This window comes from Mustela erminea, chromosome 6 (genome assembly GCF_009829155.1).
Source record: "Mustela erminea isolate mMusErm1 chromosome 6, mMusErm1.Pri, whole genome shotgun sequence".
Classification (NCBI taxonomy): domain Eukaryota; kingdom Metazoa; phylum Chordata; class Mammalia; order Carnivora; family Mustelidae; genus Mustela; species Mustela erminea.
The window spans coordinates 138,421,474-138,441,746 of NC_045619.1; the positions used below are offsets into that span (position 1 = coordinate 138,421,474).

The following is a 20,273-nucleotide window of genomic DNA, read 5'->3' on the forward strand; positions in this document are numbered from 1 at the left end:
CTGTAAATAAAAATATCTCCACCCTCAGGGCCGTTGGGATGATTAAGGAAGAAGCATGGGAAGCGCGTAGTGGGTGTGCAATATGGAGGGCATTCACAGAGTCTAGAAACTCTGTGAAAATCAAACACATCAGTGATTTCCTGATATTAATTTCCTGACCTGATGAAATAATTGCTACATTTCTAGACTTGGAGGCCACCGTATGCGTTAGCTGATATCATTAGTCAATAAAATGCACTGTCAGATGTTGAAAGACACAAAGAGGTCCCTTTGCCCAAAAATATTACATTATCAATAGCCCTTAGGATTCCCATGGGACTCATATACTTGCTTTAAGTTTTAAGGTGTTAAAGTCTTCTTTTGGAGGCACCTGGGTGGCTCTGTGGGTTAAAGCCTCTGCCTTCGGCTCAGGTCATGATCCCAGGGTCCTGGGATCGAGCCCCACATCGGGCTCTCTGCTCAGCGGGGAGCCTGCTTCCCTTCCTCTCTCTCTGCCTGCCTCTCTGCCTACTTGTGATCTATGTCTGTCAAATAAATAAGTAAAATCTTTAAAAATTAAAAAAATAAAAAATAAAATAAAGTCTTCTTTTGCATGCAAAGCTCAACAAAAAAGGATGATTTTAAGCCTTTAAGAGCCATCCACACCATAGTCGAAAAGACTGTGTCAGCTCTGACTAGCTACGAGCTCGAGCTCAGAGTCCAGAGGGAAGATTGGTCCAGGGTGGTTAATGATGTGGCCCAAGGTGCTTAATGTGGTGCTTAATGTGGACAATCCGAGGAGCTCAGCCTCTTGGTGACAGACACCCAAAAACGGTAGGTGGGCTTCAGCTTGGGCAGATGGAAGCACATCCAAGGCAAACTTGACCTTCCTGAATCAGTCACGTATTCCCTACCCATGATCCGTCTCTCGGCATAACTCATGGATCTTAAAAGTCAATGCCCCACAAAATAAATACTTACTCTACCTTATCAACCTCCAGGAAAATAAGCTTTTTTTTTTTTTTTAATGGAAGATCATAGTTGACCCCTCCCTTAGATGGCAGTCATTTTTCACAATGACATTCTCAGGTCAGCTTCAGTGGGATTTCTACATGGTGGCCAAAAACTCCATTGCCCCTGGGAACTGACTTAGACACGCAGAAGGGTAAGGTAATGCTCCCTCCTACACACAGCCTAATAAGCTACAGACTGTCGAGCATTCCATTTTGTTTTATTACCTAGAAGCCTTCTCTAAACATCCCCTAGAGGTACCAGTCCATAGGTTCAGCGAGGCCACGCCGATGCTGTGGCTATAGGCAGGACTGTTCATGGGGCTTCTGTACCAGACATTCCATATTTCATGTGGACGAGTTTGATCCTTTAAGCTCTGAAAACACCAGAGGGCAAACTGTCAGCACCAGGCACAAGAATTTTGCCCCGAACAAAATGACCTTTGAGTCCTTAACTGGTGTCATATTCTTCAGGCTTCTGCGGATTTCTCCTTCTTCCTCCTCTCTGACGCCGCACACGCATTTATTTGCTGGGAGGGTTGGCCCTCTCTGGCCAACAGCCACTGATTAACATCTAGTCTGCGAACTGTGTAGAAATGTAATCCTTAACAAAATGGGGAAGTTCCGAGCAAGCCCACATATTGTACTGATTTGCAAACACCAGCCTGTCCTGAGTATCTTTTCTTGCTACATTATGGCTGTCTGTCTTCACTGAAAATCCATGGAGACTCCACGATCAAACTGGGACTCTCTTGTCACATCGTCACAGACATCAAATTCAGTGGCTGATGGGTACAAAGCACAGTTCCAAGTCATCAAATGGGACATCCATGGACATAAATGGGACTTTTCTTTTTTAGGACGTGAAGTCAAGGTGACGTCTTTCATTAGGGATATTTTTATCTTGATATCAAACATCTTTTTCTCCATGGTCAGGCTCAGCGGCATTTCCCTGAAGTTGAAGAGTGACACCATAGACTTCTCTTCTATACTGTTCACACCAGCTCCCCCGCAGTCCAGGGCAGGCCCTTGGGGACACGCCTTTCTGTGTCTTTGGGTAACTCAGATACGCTTCTAAGAGCTTCAGTTTCCTAGGTCACAACAGAGAGGGAACACAAGCCATCAGCATACCTTAGAGGACCAGGGCAATGGAAAAAACGGATTGATACATGCCTCTCTCTTTCCTCCTCCCCTTTCACCTTTGTCCAGCAGCTGGCTATGGGGGCGGACACCCCGCCAGCTCTTCTATCTGCAGTAATGGAAAGCAGCGACACCTAATCCCCAAGCTTCGTCTTGGACACTGCTGTCGCTGAAAACCTCTACCTTCACCAGAGCCATTGGTGGTTAGAAAAGGAGGTCCACATAGACATCGCTGTCTTTCCTCCCCTTCTTTGAATGGACATGCTAAGCAGCAGAGGGATGGGCTGGAATGGAGTCTAGAAGGAAAACCCGATGAGGTAAAGGGCTTGTCTAATCCACACAGTGGAGGGTCAGCCTCTGTCGGCCCCGGAGGGTGTGGTGTGGGCAGCACAGCCGCGCCCAGAGTCAGGCTTCCAGCCCAGCCCCTTTGGGCCACCACCAGTCACACTCAGGGGGAGCCCGAGGGGAAGCTCCAGGCCCCGAGGCCATTAATGGTCTCCTCAATTGTAAGCAGGGTATTGAACACCAGAACGTGGCCCATAAGCCCAATCCACAGTCACAGGCTGTTCGCAGGCACAGAGATAGGAAGCCTCTAAGGGAGGGATAGAACTCATACGTAGTTGGGTAGGATGCCCTCTTACGTGTATGATTTATTAGGGGCCGAGAGTAGGCTGTTGCCTAGATATGTCCTGCCCCTTGCCCACCAGAGTCTCTGAAGTTCCATTCTAAAAGCACTTCCAGTGGGCGAAACACCTTCACTGATACACAGTTAAGAACACAGAATGACAGGGGTCTCGATCATTCCATTACACTCGTCATTGTGGAAAAATCCTGAGCAGTGAGAAGACACAGAAAGAGGGCTTCCTCCCTGCCTTGCCTGCATAATGCAGTGCCCTCAATACGTCTCAAGATGTTCACGTGACATGAAAAAGGTCACACTCTCTCCTCCCCTTGGGGTCCGAGGAATGTGAGTCGCCCTGTGAGATGACAGGTGGGGGACAAAACTGCCCCAGGGTTGGATACGGGAATTCCTTCCTTTCTGGTATTTATGTCACCAGTACCTTGGCATCAGAGTGGGCAGCCTCCAGTGGAACCAACTTCAGCAGATGAATGCTCGGAGCTGAGAAAGGCAAGATGGTGCCCCGGGCTCTGGGTGGGTTCAATATGTGGGGCAGAAAAACTTCCTGGCTTCCCGTTGCATGCCCAGCCCAGGATGGGGAGGAGATGGAGTCCCCCAAGCCACTTCCTTCTCCAGGGGGAGGGACAGCTACTCCCTCTGATACACAAGGAATAGGAGATGTGAGGCTGGTGTGACATGGGAAGGGCCACACGCCAAGGATGCGGGGGCTGGGGCGGGGGAGCTCCTGAAGCTCGAAAAGGTGAGAAGACAGATTCTCCCTCAGGTCCTCCAGACATGTAAAGAGAATGAGTTGGTGCCATCACATTTGGGGTCATCTGTTACAGCAGCAACAGGAAACTGATACAGATTTTGGCTTCATGGAGGCATTGACGTTGACACTCACAGTAAGTGTTTGCCAGGAAACCAGATGTCGGTGTTCCAGTGGATCTATGACCAGGTGCCCGAAGAACTCCCAGCACATCCCGTCTGTCTCACACATGCCCCAGTCCTCCTACCTGCCCAGAATGTGGTCTGATGGACTGGCAGCCGCCATGCCTCATGAGGGATCCCACTCGCTCCTCTGAGAAAGGGACCTGTACCTGTTCAAAGCAGCATAACGTAGTCATTCGTGTTTCTGACGAAACACTGAGTGTTTCTCTACCCCACAGTGTTCTGATGCACAGAAGGAGGATAATAACCTGCCCACTTAACAGAGCTTTTCTGGGAATTAAGTGTGAGGATCCACTTAGGGGTTTATGGGGTAGGAGCTTTGCGGGTATGTCACCGAAAGGCTGCCTCCCTGCCCGCTTTCCCACTCCGATTTCTCGAGTTGTTCAGTGTCCCTGTCCCAAGGGTCAGACCGAACACATGACCCACCCCCTCATCTTCCAGGAGGTCCCCATGGGTCCAGGCAGGTGTCAGGAGCCGTGAGGTCCTCAGAAAAAGGAACCCAACCAGTGGACTGCTGGGAAATTTGGAATTCTCCAAGGGAGGCCCCGCTTGCTGCCAGAAGGGAGCTTTGCAGACACTCGAAGCGGAGGATGGAGTAGTTTCACGCACTTGGTTCTCAAGTTCATCCAGGGCGGGTCAGCTTACAAGCCTAGCACAGGAAGGGCTGGCCTGTCGTAGAAAACTCAAATTTCGGACTTGGTGTTATGGGACTGTCGCTGGAGGGAATCCCAGACCATGGCAGCTGAAACCACGGTGACTGTGGCCAGGGGCCACGGCTGGAGCCCCCGGTGTGTTCAGAGCAGCACACAGGCTCTGTTCGCTTTGGCCTGAAATGCGGTCCCGATCCAGGGGAGAGGTCTCACCCCTGATCACGAGAGGTGAGGGCAGCCACTTTTTACAAGGTGGAACTTACTTCATGATCCCATCTAGTGCATGAAATGGAGTTTTAATGACCCTCAAAGAGCAAATATTCTACCCAAGCCCCTCCCATCTCCCCCACCCAGGGCCCAGCAGATTCCTTACGGCGTATGAGAGCCAAAGAATGGGAAGACCCGACCGCACGGGACCCATTCGACAGCAACCCCCAAATCCTCAATTTCTTCCACTAATTTTCTTTTTAAAAAAAAATTTTTTTTTGGATACTTGACAAATTTGCTCACTCCTGTCTTCCCTAATTTAACGTCAGAAAAAGAAAGCAAAGGAAGGAACAAAACTTTCATTTCCTAGAACGTTTTTGTGCCCCAAGGCCAAAAACAAAAGAAAACCAGATTGGCTGATTGGTTCGTGGCCCACCTCGTGGTTTCGGCAACCTGCGGACACGGTCCCAGTCCTTCTGCGGAGGGTCCCCTTCAGATCCTATGAAGAATTAAGATCCTCTTCCAGGAGCCGAAGGCCTTGCCCGTGTCCACGCACATTCCCAAGCACAAAGCTGCCTCCTTCAGAGCACACGCTCCCCTCCAGGTGTTTGCACGTCTTTAGGCTGGGACTGGGGCGCAGGCCGTACGGATGGGGCTTTATAATGCCGGCCTTGTGTTCAGCCTGAGACCTGGGGGGTGGGGGGGAGCGGAGGGCGGGGAGGGAGGGGCCGTGGGCCAGCTCTCCAAATCCCCACTCCAGTGTACAGCCTGCCAAGCTGAGCACAGACATGACAGGGATTGGAAAAGCGCAGCCCAAACAATGAGGCTAGGGCACAGGGATCCCCTGCAAAGGAGCTGGGGGTGCAAAGAAAAGCCTGGAGACACCAGGACCTGCCCAGAGCACCCTAAAAGGAACAGCGGCCGGGTGGACACGGATCCACTTCCTCTGCTTATCCCCTTCTGCAAAGAGAAGGCGGGGGACACCAGGAAAATGAAGCACTGGGCTCTGGCGATCTCCCTAGAATAGCCTGTAAGCAATTCAGGCACAATTTCTTTAGACAATGGGTGACTGAAAGACGAACCTTTCTGCCAACATCAGCAGGCCAAGCAAGTCCTGTGTGTTCCACTCAAGAGGGGCCACGCTTCAGAGGAGGGAGACCTGCAGACCGGGACAGGAACTCCGGTCCTGGGTGAGCAGTCGCAACATACAAGGTCATTTGTGTTTTGCAAAATAGTACCAAGGACTGATTACCCCCGGCCCATCTGCAGTCTTATGACCTATGATCAGATCACTCTAGGCTTTGAGAAGAGCCTTCTCTGAACTCTGATGTGGGTGTGATAATACCTTTTCTAATAAAGGATATACCCCCCCCCAAAAAAAAACCCAGTGGAATAATATTCATCTTCCCCAGTGGGTCTTACAGATCATTCCTTCCAACTACACAGATCAAGAGCCGATTCCCGGAGAAATCCCACCAATGGCCTCACAGCACTCCATTCACTGGCAGATCAGCCAGAGACGAAAGAAACCCAAGCTTCCAAACTCCAGAACGCTTGTGGTCCCACGTTCAAATAACCACTGAGTTTCTCTGACGTCCCAACTTCCCACTCTTTTGCATTTCTGCAGAGGGAGTGGACACAACCAATCTGAGGGCAGATGGACCCCGTTTGAGCAAGAGGGAACAGAAGAAACGAAATGTGTCCCAGAAGTTCATTTGAAAGGGCAGGAAAGGGGTCGGTGTGTTGCTCAAGTGTTTCAGAGAATAGTAACTTTGTTTGTTTCGTGGTGAAAACTATATAGAAGATGTGATCATTCCATTATTATTATTATTATTATTATTATTATTATTATTATTATTTCTAATCTCAGCTTAGCCTGGAAATCGAAGGGAATTTTTCTAGAGGAGTTAATCACGACTACTGTCCAGGATCACAAAAATTATTCCGGATTTGGGGGTGGATCTGAAGTTGAGGACGGAGGAGGGTGTGGAGTGAAAGACGGCATGGAATCACAATGCTTCGAGATGTCTGAAATGTACATGGGACAAGTTGCCATCGTGAGGAAAATATGGGGGGTGAGATGGCATATGAGTTCCTGAGTTTGAATTTGGGGACGAGTTCTTTTTTTTTTTTTTTTGCTAAATTCGGGTCAGGCACGCCGCACCTGGGAAGGCTTTGCTTCCTTCATTCACCCAGTTCTTGGCTAGGCCACCCTAAAATAAAGTCCTGGGATGAGGACAAACCTTGAAAAATGACTCTAAAACCAAAAGCAGTTTCAGAAAGTAGACACGGATCTCAGAAAGTGGGCTCTGGATGTCCCCACGTCTGCGACTAACCCAGGGGCCCAGCTGGGAGTCTCACCACGGGGCCCGTCTCCGATGAAGGGGAATCACATGTAAATGTCACACAGTAAGAGTAAGACACTGGAGTCTGGGTTTCTCAATTTCCTGGTCTGTTTTTTTTAAAAAAAAAAAAAAAGTGCTTTGAAGCGGACTTCAGTCTAGACACTCCCTAGGTATGTGCTGACTACATAATAGAAGCACTCAAAATCTAAATTCTTGGGGCGCCTGGGTGGCTCAGTGGGGTAAGCCTCTGCTTTCGGCTCAAGTCATGATCCCGGCGTCCTGGGATCGAGCCCCGCATCGGGCTCTCTGCTCAGCAGGGAGCCTGCTTCCCCCTCTCTCTCTGCCTGCCTCTCTGCCTACTTTGATCTCCATCTGTCAAATAAACAAATAAAATCTTTTAAAAAAAATCTAAATTCTTACTTCATGAATTTCTACCGTCATATATAAGAGGGGCTTGTAAATAGCAAAAGCATCCCATGACTATACCATTTATTTTTTTCTATGAGGTTGGTTTTTTAAATGTTTTAAAGAAATCATTCAGATTTGCACATATTATCATGCTAACCTCCTAGGGCTAAGCTAATGCAACTATCTAAAAGTGAGGCCAAACAGGTTGAAGATCAGGGCGTCTGGGCGGCTCCATTGGTTCAGCATCTGCCTTTGGCTTGGGTCATGATTTTGGGGTCCTGGGATCGAGTCCCAGATTGGGGGGGGTTCCTGCTCAGTGGGGAGCCTCCTTCTCTCTCTCCGTCTGCCCCCTCCCTTTCTCTCAAATAAATAAATAAAATCTCTTTAAAAAAAAAGGAAGGGGGGGTTGAAAATGAATAGCGCTAAGATTTCCTCAAAAATATTTGAGCAGTATTTTAGATCTACAATCTTGTTCTGCGTTTTCTAGATTAAACCCTCTCCTGTCTTCTGCTTAAGTGAAGTCAAAAGAAAAAACAAAAAACAAAAAAAGAACAAAACCACGGAAACACGTGGTAACTCTCTAACGAAGAAACTGAATCATCGTTATCGTGGGTATTTTAGATCTTCTGCACCATCTTCTAGAAATATCTTAGAATGCCACATCCATGGACAGGATGACAGAACGACCCTTCTCTGAAGGAGTGGGGTCCCAGATGCCAGCTTGGCCACGGTCCCTCAGACAAAATGTAATACTGAGTTTGGGATCTTTCTACGTGCACCCCCCCACCACCACCATCATCCCTCTCCCAAGAATGTCAAGAATTTGAACTCCCTGGTCTTAAGGTGAAAGAACAGGGAATCAACTCTGTTCGCAAAGAAAGGAGGTGGCAGATCCCAAGACATGGGGGCTACACGAGAAAATCGCCCAGATTTAATACGGCAGCAGATGAAGAGTTCCTTCAGTGCTTCAGAAGTGGCGGGAAACTGACATTCCCAGGGCAGAGCATGAATCAGGAGCCAGTAAGATCTCCGTCTGCATCTCAGTTCAGTCTCTAACTCCTTTATTTCAACATTTAGCTTTAGGTTTAAAATATTTGCTAAGAAAGCAGAGAGGCGATTTAACAGAGATTTTAAAATGTGCGCCATGGGTTACACGTTCTGTCAACAGAGTAAAAGGAAACTATACAGCATAAGTTACAAAAACGGTTATTTCGTGTGTCGCAAACATGCCAACAAACCCTCCACTGCGGTGATATTCAATTCGACAGTAGAAAAGCAGCACAGAGATGAACTCAGGCACCAGCCCAGCTCCTTGACCTCTTGCAGAGAGAAGCGCGGGGAATCCATCATCCGCAGTCCGCCCGGGATCTCTGCGAGGGAATGGTCCCCTCGCCCCTGCAAGGAGACGTGGCTGCTCGGGCCCCGCAGGACAGGGGCTACAGCTCACGAGGGGACACAGAAGGGGGCCCAGAAGTTACTCCCCCCTCCCCGGTCTCCCTGCTCCCCGGGCTGCAGACAGCGCTCCAAAGATGCCCGGCTTCCCAAAGGAATAAATGTTTGCATTATCTCCTAGTGAATAACTTCCCATTTGGGTTTTGTTTTTAAATTAGCGGGAGCTACCAGATTCTCTAAGAGCCTGCCCCCCCACCCCGTTTTGATAACGATGTTATTTGGCTGTTTGAAGATATCTGCGCTTAATTTTTACACTAGTATTCCAACAGACTGCATGGGAGGCGGTGATCACTAACACAGAACACGACAGGCGCTGACAATCGGCGGATGGCTCTCAGGACCCCGTCTGTTTGGCCGAGGTCCCTGGCATGCACGGCGGGCGCTCAAACATTTGCTTCCCCAAAGCCCGGGCTGTGGGAGGCGTGAGGGAAAAGACAGATGCTGCTGTACCCTTAGAAGCTAGTTAATAAATATCATCAAAAAACAAAATGGAAAAGAAGCCCTCCGGAGCACAGACCACCTTAGGTCAACTGAAGGTCATCTAGTTTATTCAACCAAAAAATCGAGAAAGAAGGAAAATAAGAAAACAGAAAGTAGTTCTTAACACTAGCAGTAAATAAATTTGTACAACCGTTCAGTCTGTATAATAGGATGAAATAAATCTACATCTCTTCTTATTTTGGTGCTTTGAATTATACATACAAACAACAATTACAGGGACTTGTTCACAAAGCGGGGAGGCCTGAGCGAGGCTCTCGGACCCCCTCGATGCCAATGCGTGCGTGCGTGAGTGGCCACACTGACTGCCCAGAACCGACAGAATTTTCCAGACAGAGGCCCACCGCTTTGAACAAATGATTTGCCTACGACTTTTTTCTTTTTTTCTTGCTTTTTTTTTTTTTTTTTTCCTTTTAATCCATCCAAGGACCACGACCAGTGCAAGGAATTGACACTGGCGGTTCGTCCATGAGAGGAGCAGACCTAGTTTCTTCTTAATTTCCGCACTTTATTTCCCCCGTGTTCCTTAAAATTCTTGGCGTCTTTCATGCCTTTCTTACAGCTACCCAGATGCGATAACGTCTTCGTCTAATGTACAGTATTTTCTTACAATATAAGTTATATGCAATGTTCGGCGTGGTTTATTTTCTTTCTTTTCTTTTTTTTTCTTTTTTTTTTTTTTTCACAGCACTAGAGAGACCCTGATAAATAGGGAACATGAGTCTGAATGGCTTATTCACAAATGGGATCCAGATTCGGTGATCAAGAACACAGCACAGTGAGCTCTTCTGCGAAAGTGGCAACCGTCGTTTCGCTTTCTGCCTTCAGAAACATAGATCCGTGGGACTTCGGCTTCATGATACTGCTCCTGCAAAAATGCACATGGGAGGGTCTGGAGGGACTCTCGCTGGGAGGCCTGGAAGCGTCGAGCAGGGGCTCTAACCCATGGCGGTGACCATACTGGAAGGGTGGTGAGGTCCGAAGGAGAGGCTGGACGGGGGGTGCATCGGCGTCGGAGTGGTCAGCATGTGGCTGGAGTGGCTGAAGGGGGAGATGTGGCTGAGAGAGGACATATGTCTGGAGAGGGCGGCCGGGTTGAACGAGCTGCCCTTGGGGAAGTCCTCCAGCGTGTCGTGCACCTTTTTGCACTTTTTGGATTTGCTAGACATTTTTCGGTTCCGGGTCTGGATGCCTTCCTTCTTCATGGTCAGGGGTCTGTTAATCTAAACAAAGATCAATTTTTTTTTTTTTTTACTTTTTTGGCCAGCTCCGAAAGGGCACAGGCTTTTACCCCCTCAGCACGGCTGCTCTGACAGCCCCACACTGGGGATCTGTTTTCAGAAGCCCCTTCCTCCCCGCCCCCACCCCTTCCTGTCTCCTTCCCAGGGACCCCGTGGCCTGCAGGTTCTGCAGCCGAGTTCTGATCGCTCTCGGTCACAGCCGCCGAGAGATCACCAGTGAGGTGTTCCAACACAGAGGGTGTTAATAATGTCCATCTACGTCAATCACTTTGGGGAAGATGTGCCTCAGGAAACTCTGCGTTCCCAAGGACCATATGCTAGAGACCCACCCCATACGACCGCATTTCTCCAGTAACTAAGATGTCATAACTGGTCTGATTCCATTAGAATCTCCTTCGAATATTTCATGAGAATGGAGGCAAGGAAGGCGTCTTTAAGAGGGAGGTAACACTGTGTCCCCTCATTGGAAATCAGGGCTAGGACCAAGGAAACACTGCCAATGCAATCAGCCTCAAGCGTTGAAGTCCCTGGGCCTGGAGAGACTAGGGCTCCATCCTTCTCCAAAGTATCGGCCTTCTGCCCGGCTTTCTCGCAGTAATGGGTGCTGTGAAAATCCTCCCCTGGAAAGCATATATTCTAGGGCCGTGTTTTAATGCAGTGTGCCTCTGCAGAAGGTGGTCCCTCGCCCCTGTCACAGCAACCGAGCAATGACTGAAAGTTGCGATCTCTGCCTAGTTCTGACTCTGCACCCCTAACCAGCCAAAAGGCCCACTGACCCGTCGCCGAGTACTTGCTAAGCACTCAGAGGTACGCAGAATGGAGCTAGTACGACAGCACCCTCATCCTGAAAATCAGAGAGCAGTTGGGAGCTCAGGAAACAGACAAGCAAGGGCCGGACTCTGAACGTCTTGAACTAGTCTTCCGCACCCGAGACAGCACAGCATCTCTCTCTCTTTTTGAGAAGCCCCTGTCTGTGTTGTTTTTAAACTGCATTTGCTAGGGGTGCAGAGGGTGAGTAGAATCAAGTGGGGGATTTTACAAAGCAAGCCTTGATCACTCCCCACAATGAGTCAGAATGGGAGGCACCCTGATGGCCGACAGCTGCCCCATACGACAAACCACGCATCTGGCCACGCTTCAGGGAAATGTGGCAAACCAGCTCAAGGAGGGAATGTCAGGGTCCCGATCATTCCCGACTCCTTGGGGAAGAGCATCCTCTGCCACCCACATCCTTGAGAGTGGAGGAAGAGAAGCAGCTCTCCTGGCTCCAGGATCTACCTGTCTGCTCCCCAGGACAGAAAAGCACAGCTGAGGAAGACAGAAGCCAGTACCCAAGAGCAAAAGGGCTGCCAACAACACTTCTGGGAACAGCAGACACATGGCTTCCTGGGGTTGGGTTGGGAGAGGTCACCGCAAAGAGGGGTACAGAACCACATGCCAGGGCTGAGACCCAATTCCCTCTTATGCCAGGAAGGTAGAAGGTCTGAAAGGTCACTGCCAAAAGAACATCTCCGGGTTCCTTCTTCAAAGTGACAATCAAGATAAAGAGGCAGCCTGCAAAGGTGATAGGAATCTACTGTCACATCAAATCTTCCCCCAAGATAATGTCTAGACACACAGCTCTTTACACGGAGATCCAGATACACACAGCCAGATATCTGAATATAATATCTAGTTACACAGATAGCAGCGAGAACCCAGATAGCTAGTCTCAACACCACCTAGCTACACTGATCCGGAGATAGGTAGTTATCGAAACACCCAGATAAGAAGAAAGGAACCAACTCATAGCACACACATACAGGTCTCCAGATGGGCACAAGCAAACACGACGCAATGAGAATGTTCATCGAGGATGATCTCCCGTGGGTAGATACACCTAAACTGCCTCCTTTTGTGAAGTCTCGGTAAACCAGAGAAGACAAGAAAACTGCTCCTACTGGGAAGCAGGTCCTTCCCCAGTCGCTGGAGCCCAGCTACCGAGTTAGGAGCAAGTGAAGAACAGGGTAGGAGGGAGCAGTGAAGATCTGATGAGAAATCGACATCCTTCCGAACCATCCTCAGATCAAACAGTCGAGACCGCATCTCATCATGGCTAAGCAGTCTGAGAGATTTAGGGCTGGTGAACTTCCCCGCGTTCCTGTGCTTCTGTGGGAAGCGGAACGAAACGTCTATATGCGGCCGGCTCGTGACTTTGAACTGAACTCTGGGACATGCTGAGATGACAAAGTGTTTACTTTCCCCCGGTCCCTATGGGTCCTCACGCTCCTGCCTGACCTCCTCGGAAGGCCTGGGCTGCTCTGAAGTCAGGCCCGGCTCTTCCACTCCAACAGCACGTCCGCTAGCACGAGCTCGTCGATGCTCTGAGTCATACCGCCTTCAAGTACAACGGAAGTAAAATAATTTCTGCTCTGTCGGCATCGTGGGACTATCCGAGGCTCGAATGTAATCAAGTAACTTGAAAGTTCTTTGAAAACCTTAAATTACAGCCAAAAACAATCAGGAGAGACTGCGCCAATGGCTGGGTAGCCCCAAAACGCTGATGGCCCAAGTCTTCCGGACTGTAATCACGGATCTGTTCCTCTCCACTGCAGGGAGCAAGTAAATTCCCCAAAGCAAAAATGTAACCCGGGGTTCCCTGCTGATAAACAGGGAGACGCTACAGTCCGAGAATCAAGAGACGGTGATGAGGAAGACCGGTTCCCTTAGGCTGGGCATCACACAGGGACCACGGCAAGAGGGAATGACATGGAAAGCAGAGACAGGAGTGTCACGGGGTCCCTGGACATGGCAGCAACTTAGTCCCAAAAGGCAAAGAAGGAGGAGTTTGCTGGGATCACCCTAAAGATGTTCTCTTGAGACTCAAAAAATCTACCCAGAAAAGCCTCCTCCCAATTCCCAGGTATTCCTGGGTGAGCCGAGTTCCTGCCAGAACAGCCCCCAGCAAAGAGCCTCTTCCCCATTCGGCCCCAGACTTTGCCAAAGGCAGATTGGCCAAGGGACTCCAGCAGAACCTGAGAAAAGACACGAGTGAGAGACAGAGAGAGAGAGAGAGAGGGAGGGAGAAATGGCCATTTTCTTCTTTGGGATGAATTAAACTTCAGGCCTCATTAGGTCAAGACCTGTCGGCTGCAGTTATTTGAGGCAAACAAAAAAACATCCGATCTTTTTTGTTTTGAACGTAAAGATATGACAAAACGCACCCCCCCCCCCCATGAAAAGATTAGAAACAACACGGCTACGCCCAGGAGACGGGCTGGCGATCGTCATTCTGCAAAGATGACGCAGAAAAGGACACAACAAGAGTTTCTCTTCTCTGGTACGAGAACCTCATTTGGCTGCTCCCCTCTGGTCTCGGCTGGTGAGGACAGAGACACTGGAGGACATCTGCCAGACATTTCATTTCCCATCTTTTATCCAGAGAGTCCATTTCACTTTCTCAGGTCAGGTCAGGTGAGACTGCTCCCCTCGGTGACAGACCTGCCCCATCTCAGCACGGCGTGGGCCGCACACACCATTCCACTCAATTCTCTCCACATCTCACCTCCCCTCCCCTGCCTGCTCTCATTCCCTCTTTTGCAAAAAAATTTCCAACTGCAGGGAAACATGGAACTATAAGGGTTTCCCAAAGGGAAGACTGGAAAGCCCCGGCGAGGCCCCCCTGAGGCGCTGGACCTCCGCATCACGGCATTGTCCACACCGACCTGGGGCGCAGGGTCATCCTCGGCCCCACACTGTCCCGTCTCGGCACCGCCACGGGGGACAGGGTAGGTCCCCTCGGATGCTGCTGCTCTGAGACCTGTTATCTAGCCTAAGGGAGCACGATCCAATGGAGAAGGGGACCCAGAGCCGGGGACCCCGTCTCACAGGCACCCCCAGAAAGGAAGCAGGTCCGGTCTGGGACACTTACATTGTGAAGCTTGTAGTAGAGCCCACACGCATTACAGACGGGGTCTCCGTTGGCATTTCTTCTCCAGAGTGTCGTGGTGGTGGTTTGACAGTTCGCACAGGACGTACCTGCCCTTCTTGCTGCCGACTGGGAGTCGGGGGGGAGAGAGAGAGAGCGAGAGGGGGTCAAAATCAAAACAATTGTGAAATGGGTTTTTCAGAACCACAGAGACACACTTACAAAAAGAAAAAGAAAAAAATCAGCATTGAAATCAAAACTAGCAAGTGGCCCACATGAAAGTAATCAAGATTCCCAAAAGCTGCCTCCAGAAGAAACATGCAGCTGATTCCCTAGCATAGGAGCATGTCACTCGGTCGTCAAGGGGCTGGAATTTCGCCTGCCACTTGATGGGGCAGAATCAGGAGGCTCAGAGAGCCACCGCCACCGCCCTGAGCGAATGGTCCCCCGAGCCCCGGCCAGCAGACTTGGCCGGATGTTTAACTTGAACGGGTCGCAACTCTGAATTACCCCCGGTAGCCGGCTCTCGGTACCCCTAGGCACCAGACTCCCAGGAGGCCTTTTGCAAGGGCAACTGCCAAGAACATCAAGGCTCAACGAGGCCGCTGGCCGCCAGGACACACTGACAGCAGAGGGAGAGCAAACCCAAACCCCCAGAGCATTCGACAGCTCCCACATAACAAACTGCTGGATTCGCAAAAGATCAGGGAGCCCACCTGGCGGAAGAGTGTCCGAACCTGTGTGCGTAAGTGGGGGGAGGGGGGATCGTGCGCCACAGGACAGGCCTCTTAGGAAGCACCAAGCAGGACATCCTTCGTGAGCTAGACTCCCAGGAAATCTGCCGCAGCCCTAAACTAAGGGCCCAGCCCTTACAGGCTTGGTACATCCTGGTGAACGCCACCGTCCTCCTTGGGTGGCTTTCAGGTCATGAGCCCAGCTGAAAAGCAGGGAGAATTCTGCTAATCAACAGGAACCCGCCCCTCCCCCACGCCTGCTCACATCTCATTTCACCTTCGTGAAATTAGGTATTTCCTATTTGCCGTTCACAGAGCCCGAGAGTGGTAGGTCAGATGTCAGGCTCAGCTTGAATTCTAATTATTTGATTGTGTCACTGACTTCATTTCCTTTAAGAGGGAGATTTTTTCTTTCACTTTTTGATGCACTTCAACTTACGAAGGTGCTGTTCTCTACGTCACGCTTTAAGGGGGAGAAAAAGGTAAATTCAAGCACTTTCCGAAGAAAATGAAGTTGGGTCCCTTTTAACCTATACCTCTATGAACACCTCCCCTCTCTCCCCAACCTGTAAAGACCATTTTTACTGCTCAAGACGAATTCCCCGACTCTGGGCTCAGATATTATTATCAAAGGTGAGAGGGAGAAGCCAGAAGTCAGCTACGTGTGATCTAGAAAATTCCACCATGTTTATACAAGTCTGAGATCAAACTAGAGGGATCGTCGTATGCTTTGCTGTCAATATTTCATCAAGCCAAAAATGTTAGGCCATCCACCCGAAGCTGCCGGACATTGGGCAAACTCGTGGCCATTCGGAATGAAGCTGATTCCCTTCCCTTCAAACCAAACCACTAAACTGTGCCACTGATAGTCTCCTGATTCCTACAAGCTTAAAGAGCTAAGCTATGGCTTTTATTTATTTAGGCTGGGGGTGGTATTCTTCATTCTCTGTGTTCTAAAAAAAAAAACAAAACTGGGCAGTTAAAACAGCTCTTCTGTGTCATCATTGACCAAGTCGAACTTTCTGGCTGTCCATCTTGGAAACCGTTCCCCAGAGCCCAGGGGGTGCCCCCTCTGACCCCCACACGCCCGTGCCCACCTGCCTTCGGAACCCTGGAGCAGAGACCAGACTAACTTTCCCTTGCATGCACTTGGGAGGATAACGATACCGAGAATCAGTGCTTGAAGATTCCGACAACGATGTTATCGTGTCATTATTATTATCTTCCTGCACTTTTCTCTTGAAAACAGATACTGAGATAGAGTCCGTTAATATCTACGTGGCCCATGGATTTCCCAGCTCAGCAACTTCAAACACAGGCTACAAGCGCATAATGCCAGCCGGTAAAAGTCAAGCTCCAAGAAAGGGGGTCCCCGGTGCAGCCCTTCTCAGTATATTGACAGTAACGTAAATACGAGCGGCCTCAGAGTACGTCTCCGGTCCACAGACTCGATGCAAATTGACACAACCTCTCCAAGCCACACTGTCTGTCTCACGAGCAGGAGACAGAGCACATTCATAAAGCAAGCTCGACACGGCTAGCTGTTGGACAGACGGAAACCCGGGCAAGACTCGGAAAAAAATATTCTAGGGATCTCCTCTCCGGTATGTCTTCGGTTTCCTGGGTGAGTTTCTTGAGGGTAGACAGGCATCTTCTGGAGGGGCGGGCTACATTGTGGGCTGGGTGGTCTGCAGCAAAGGAGCCAATGGGCCCAGGCAAAATAGCCAGGCGGGAGGCAGGGGTGGCCGGAAGGAAGAGGAAATACAGGGAAGAAACCAAGAAAGTTCCAGGTACTCAGAAAGCAAACATATCGAAGGGCTAAATAATAGTAATAATAATAATAGTAACAGCAGTAATAGTAATAATAAACAACTATCCTGAATGTGTTTTCAGCAGCTCTCTGGAGCCTATGAATTCTATGGAACTAAAAATATAAAACCGCCCAGGACGGATGAGTAAGAAAGAAAAGACAGCTGAAAATGTGACAGCCAATGAACTCAAAGCAATATTACTCAGAGTTTTTGAGATTTCTTATGAAAGGTAGATGAAGACAGACTTACGTAAAATGCAAGTCGAGCCCTCCTATGCAGTCTGCCCAGACAGAAGAAACCCCAAGAAAATGTCAAATACACACTTGCTCATTGTCTGAGGCTTTACACCCTCTTTTCTCTCTTTCTCTTTTTTTTACCTTAAAAAAAATTCCAATTATAAGGATGGTACCAAGACATATTTTAACAAGAAAGTTTTTGTTGTCAGTTCTGTTTCTTTGCCTCTTTCTTTCTTTCTTTCTTTCTTTCTTTCTTTCTTTCTTTCTTTCTTATTTATTTATTATCATTATTTTTTTTTTTTTTTTTTTTACGAAGGCCAGGTTTGAGTGATTCAGAACATTCTTTTGTGGTGCGATCATATTCATTCTGGGCTAACACCTCCAGCCATTTCTTTTCTTTTCTTTTTTTTTTTTTTTCAAACACTTGTTCTGATATGTTCAAACATCTTGATGTTTAGGTTGGGGAAGCTGAGTTGTTGTTTATGAGTTATCTCCAGTGCTCAGATATCCGGCAGCTTTTTCCTAGGAAGTTAGCTTTGCACATGAGAGAAAGGAAAAAAAAATACCCAAGTGCAGGGGGACCAGCAGGGAAGTTTGAGAGCGCTGGAGGAGGGGGCAAAGATCAGAAGGAATCAAGCCGGGGAGACCGAGGATTGCCAGAAATTCAAGTCACGTGGGCAATTCCATCCCTAGAAAGTTTTTCCTTCTTCTGAAAAGGATGTGAAAGGTGTTGAGTTGCACTCAAATCTGATGGAGATGACAAATAATTCTTTAAAAGGAATCCAGAGGATTTGTTTCCGGGGGCCCCCCCTTCCCCCCTCCCAATCTGATGGATGCAGCTTTATCCACTAATCTGCATGGGGAAATTCCCCTGCTCTCTTCTCTACTTGGTGAATGTCATCAGCACAAAAAGCATTTTGATCTCTTAACTGTGGTTAGGGTTATCTTTTGCCAAAAGCCTGCTTTTGTTTGCCTGTTACACACACTTGCTTTTCAGCCCGAACCTGAGGTTCCAAAGACAAGTTCACAAATGGACTTCTCCTTCTAGTCTTCCTTAGAAATTGCTCAAGTACTCCTAGGGGTCAAGACGTTTGAGAAAGAAAGAAGGGGATAAAAACCATCACCCTCCCCCTAGTGACTCGAGGGGCAAATAGGACCAAGCGGCACATGAGACCAAGAGGCAAGACAGGAATCCCACAGTTCTCCCCAAAGGCGTGAGCGGTGGAAAATCCTCAATCCTTAAGACCAGGAAAGAAGAAAAACTCAATTAGACTCAGTGGCTGCTGCTAGTGAACCTCAGCTAATTGGCCCCATCAATCTTAAAGCATGGGCACACGAGACCCCTCCGTGGCATTGAACCTTGCTCACTTCCTCGGGGGGCCTGCCGCTGAGGGATGTGTTCTAGATGGTTCCTGGTACCTGCATCTGCACACAACATTTCTTCAATTATCAATGAATCTGAACTCACTTTCTCCGGTCCGCTCTCTATTTGCAAACACATTAGAGGTTCGATAACCAAAAAGCCAGCACCCTTAAAAATTTGTCAAGTGACTTAGGAAATGTGAAGGGGAAAAAGGAGAGAGAGTGAGCTTTTCTGTAGCTCCAATTTGAGAAAAGAAACGATGGGGGGGGGGGAAGGATCCCAAGCAAGCGGACACGATTTTGAGCTGTCCTGCCAATTTCCTGCAGAACGCTGTCCTTCCTGAAGAGAGGAAATTAAAAACACACAATGGTTCATGTTGGATCCGCGTTTCTGGAGAACTCACCAGCCTTCGCTTGGGCTTGATAAGGGGTCGGTTCTGTCCGTTCATTTTGTGGTAGAGCCCGCAGGCGTTGCACAGGTAATGCCCGGTGCCATCCCGCCGCCACAGGGGGGTGGAGGTGGCCCCACAGTTCACGCACTCCCTGCCTTCTGGAAGCAAGACCACACAGCAGTCACTTCGGGAAGAACACTGAGGGCACTCAGAAGGAAGGAATGAGAGTAAAACTGGGACCTTCCCCCAACCCCCGCTCCCCCTATTGGGGAACTTTCCCACCCCCCTCATGACCCCACCTCCCTTAAGGTGGTGCCCAAGTGCCCAAGTGCCCAAGGGAAGAGCCACCCTCTGGCCCTGTCATAGCTTAACCATTCCCCACAAGTCCAGCTCCCGCCCCAAGAAGTAGCTCATGAATAAACAGCAGCACAACCTTGCTCGGGGCCGGCCTGACTTGATGGGGAAGAAAGAAGGCAGATTGCAACTTGAAATAGTTCCCTGAGAAAAGGCTGAGCCCTGGACTGCGGCAGAGCAAAACATTCCCCTTCGGGACCCTCAAGGGAAAAACGAAGGTGTCCCCATCACCACCGTGGGGTCTATCTATAGAGATGGATTAAATCCTGCCGATCAGGATGGGGAGAGAGGAAAGAGGAATGAATGCACGGCTGGACAGACCAACAGATAACAAATCGATGAACAGACTGGTCAATGGGCTGATTGATCTGAAGACCCAAGGTTTTAGATTTGACTTCCAATAAAACCGGAAATGTCCCTGGCTGGCAAATAAAGATGAAGACCCGGCGGGGCCCCAGTCACCCCCCCCACACATTTTCTTTCTCTCTAGAAAAGGCCAAGGTCTTCTACGACTTGCCAGCCACTGTGACAGACACTGAAGGCAAAGTAGGACCCCAGCAGGACCAAGCCCGGAGGTGTTGGAGGGAAATACCCTTGGAGATGTTGGCGGGAAGGAAGAACAGGCCAATTAAAAAGGGGGGGGGGCGACCTCTTAAGTCAGCCGGCTCATTAACCAAGGCTTTCCTGCAGTTGCTCTTTTTCCAAAAAAACAAACAAACAAAATAAACAAAAAACCGGCCAGGCCGGTTCACTCTGGGGGCAGGAGAATGACCCAGACCCAACTCTAGGGGAGGGGAAGCTCCTGGAGAGAATCCCTCAAAATACCATTTTAGCACCGCGGGGGGATTTCGGCTCACTGATTTCTTTCCAACTTCTGCGGGAGAAGGGAAGAGAGGACAGTTTCTGGGAGAACCTGCCCAGCTCTTGGGGGGCCTTCCCCTCCTGGCGGGCCTGTACGGGCATCTCTGCCAACCCAG

At 49.3% G+C, this 20,273-nt stretch overlaps 1 protein-coding gene across 6 annotated transcripts in view; it reads right to left on the reverse strand.

Moving 5' to 3' along the window:
* Nucleotides 1-8,349: 8,349 nt before the first annotated feature.
* GATA3 (GATA binding protein 3) overlaps nucleotides 8,350-20,273 on the reverse strand; it is a 29,576-nt gene continuing 17,652 nt past the window's right edge. For 5 of the 6 annotated variants that reach the window (XM_032349783.1, XM_032349781.1, XM_032349780.1 and 2 more), the window contains 3 exons: nucleotides 18,955-19,100; nucleotides 14,411-14,536; nucleotides 8,350-10,482 (listed from right to left, as the gene is read on the reverse strand). In XM_032349783.1, the coding sequence (XP_032205674.1) occupies nucleotides 10,198-10,482; nucleotides 14,411-14,536; nucleotides 18,955-19,100 (557 nt within the window). In that variant the 3' untranslated portion in view covers nucleotides 8,350-10,197. The remainder of the gene's footprint in view (nucleotides 10,483-14,410; nucleotides 14,537-18,954; nucleotides 19,101-20,273) is intronic. The other variant, XM_032349784.1, reaches the window with a different exon arrangement.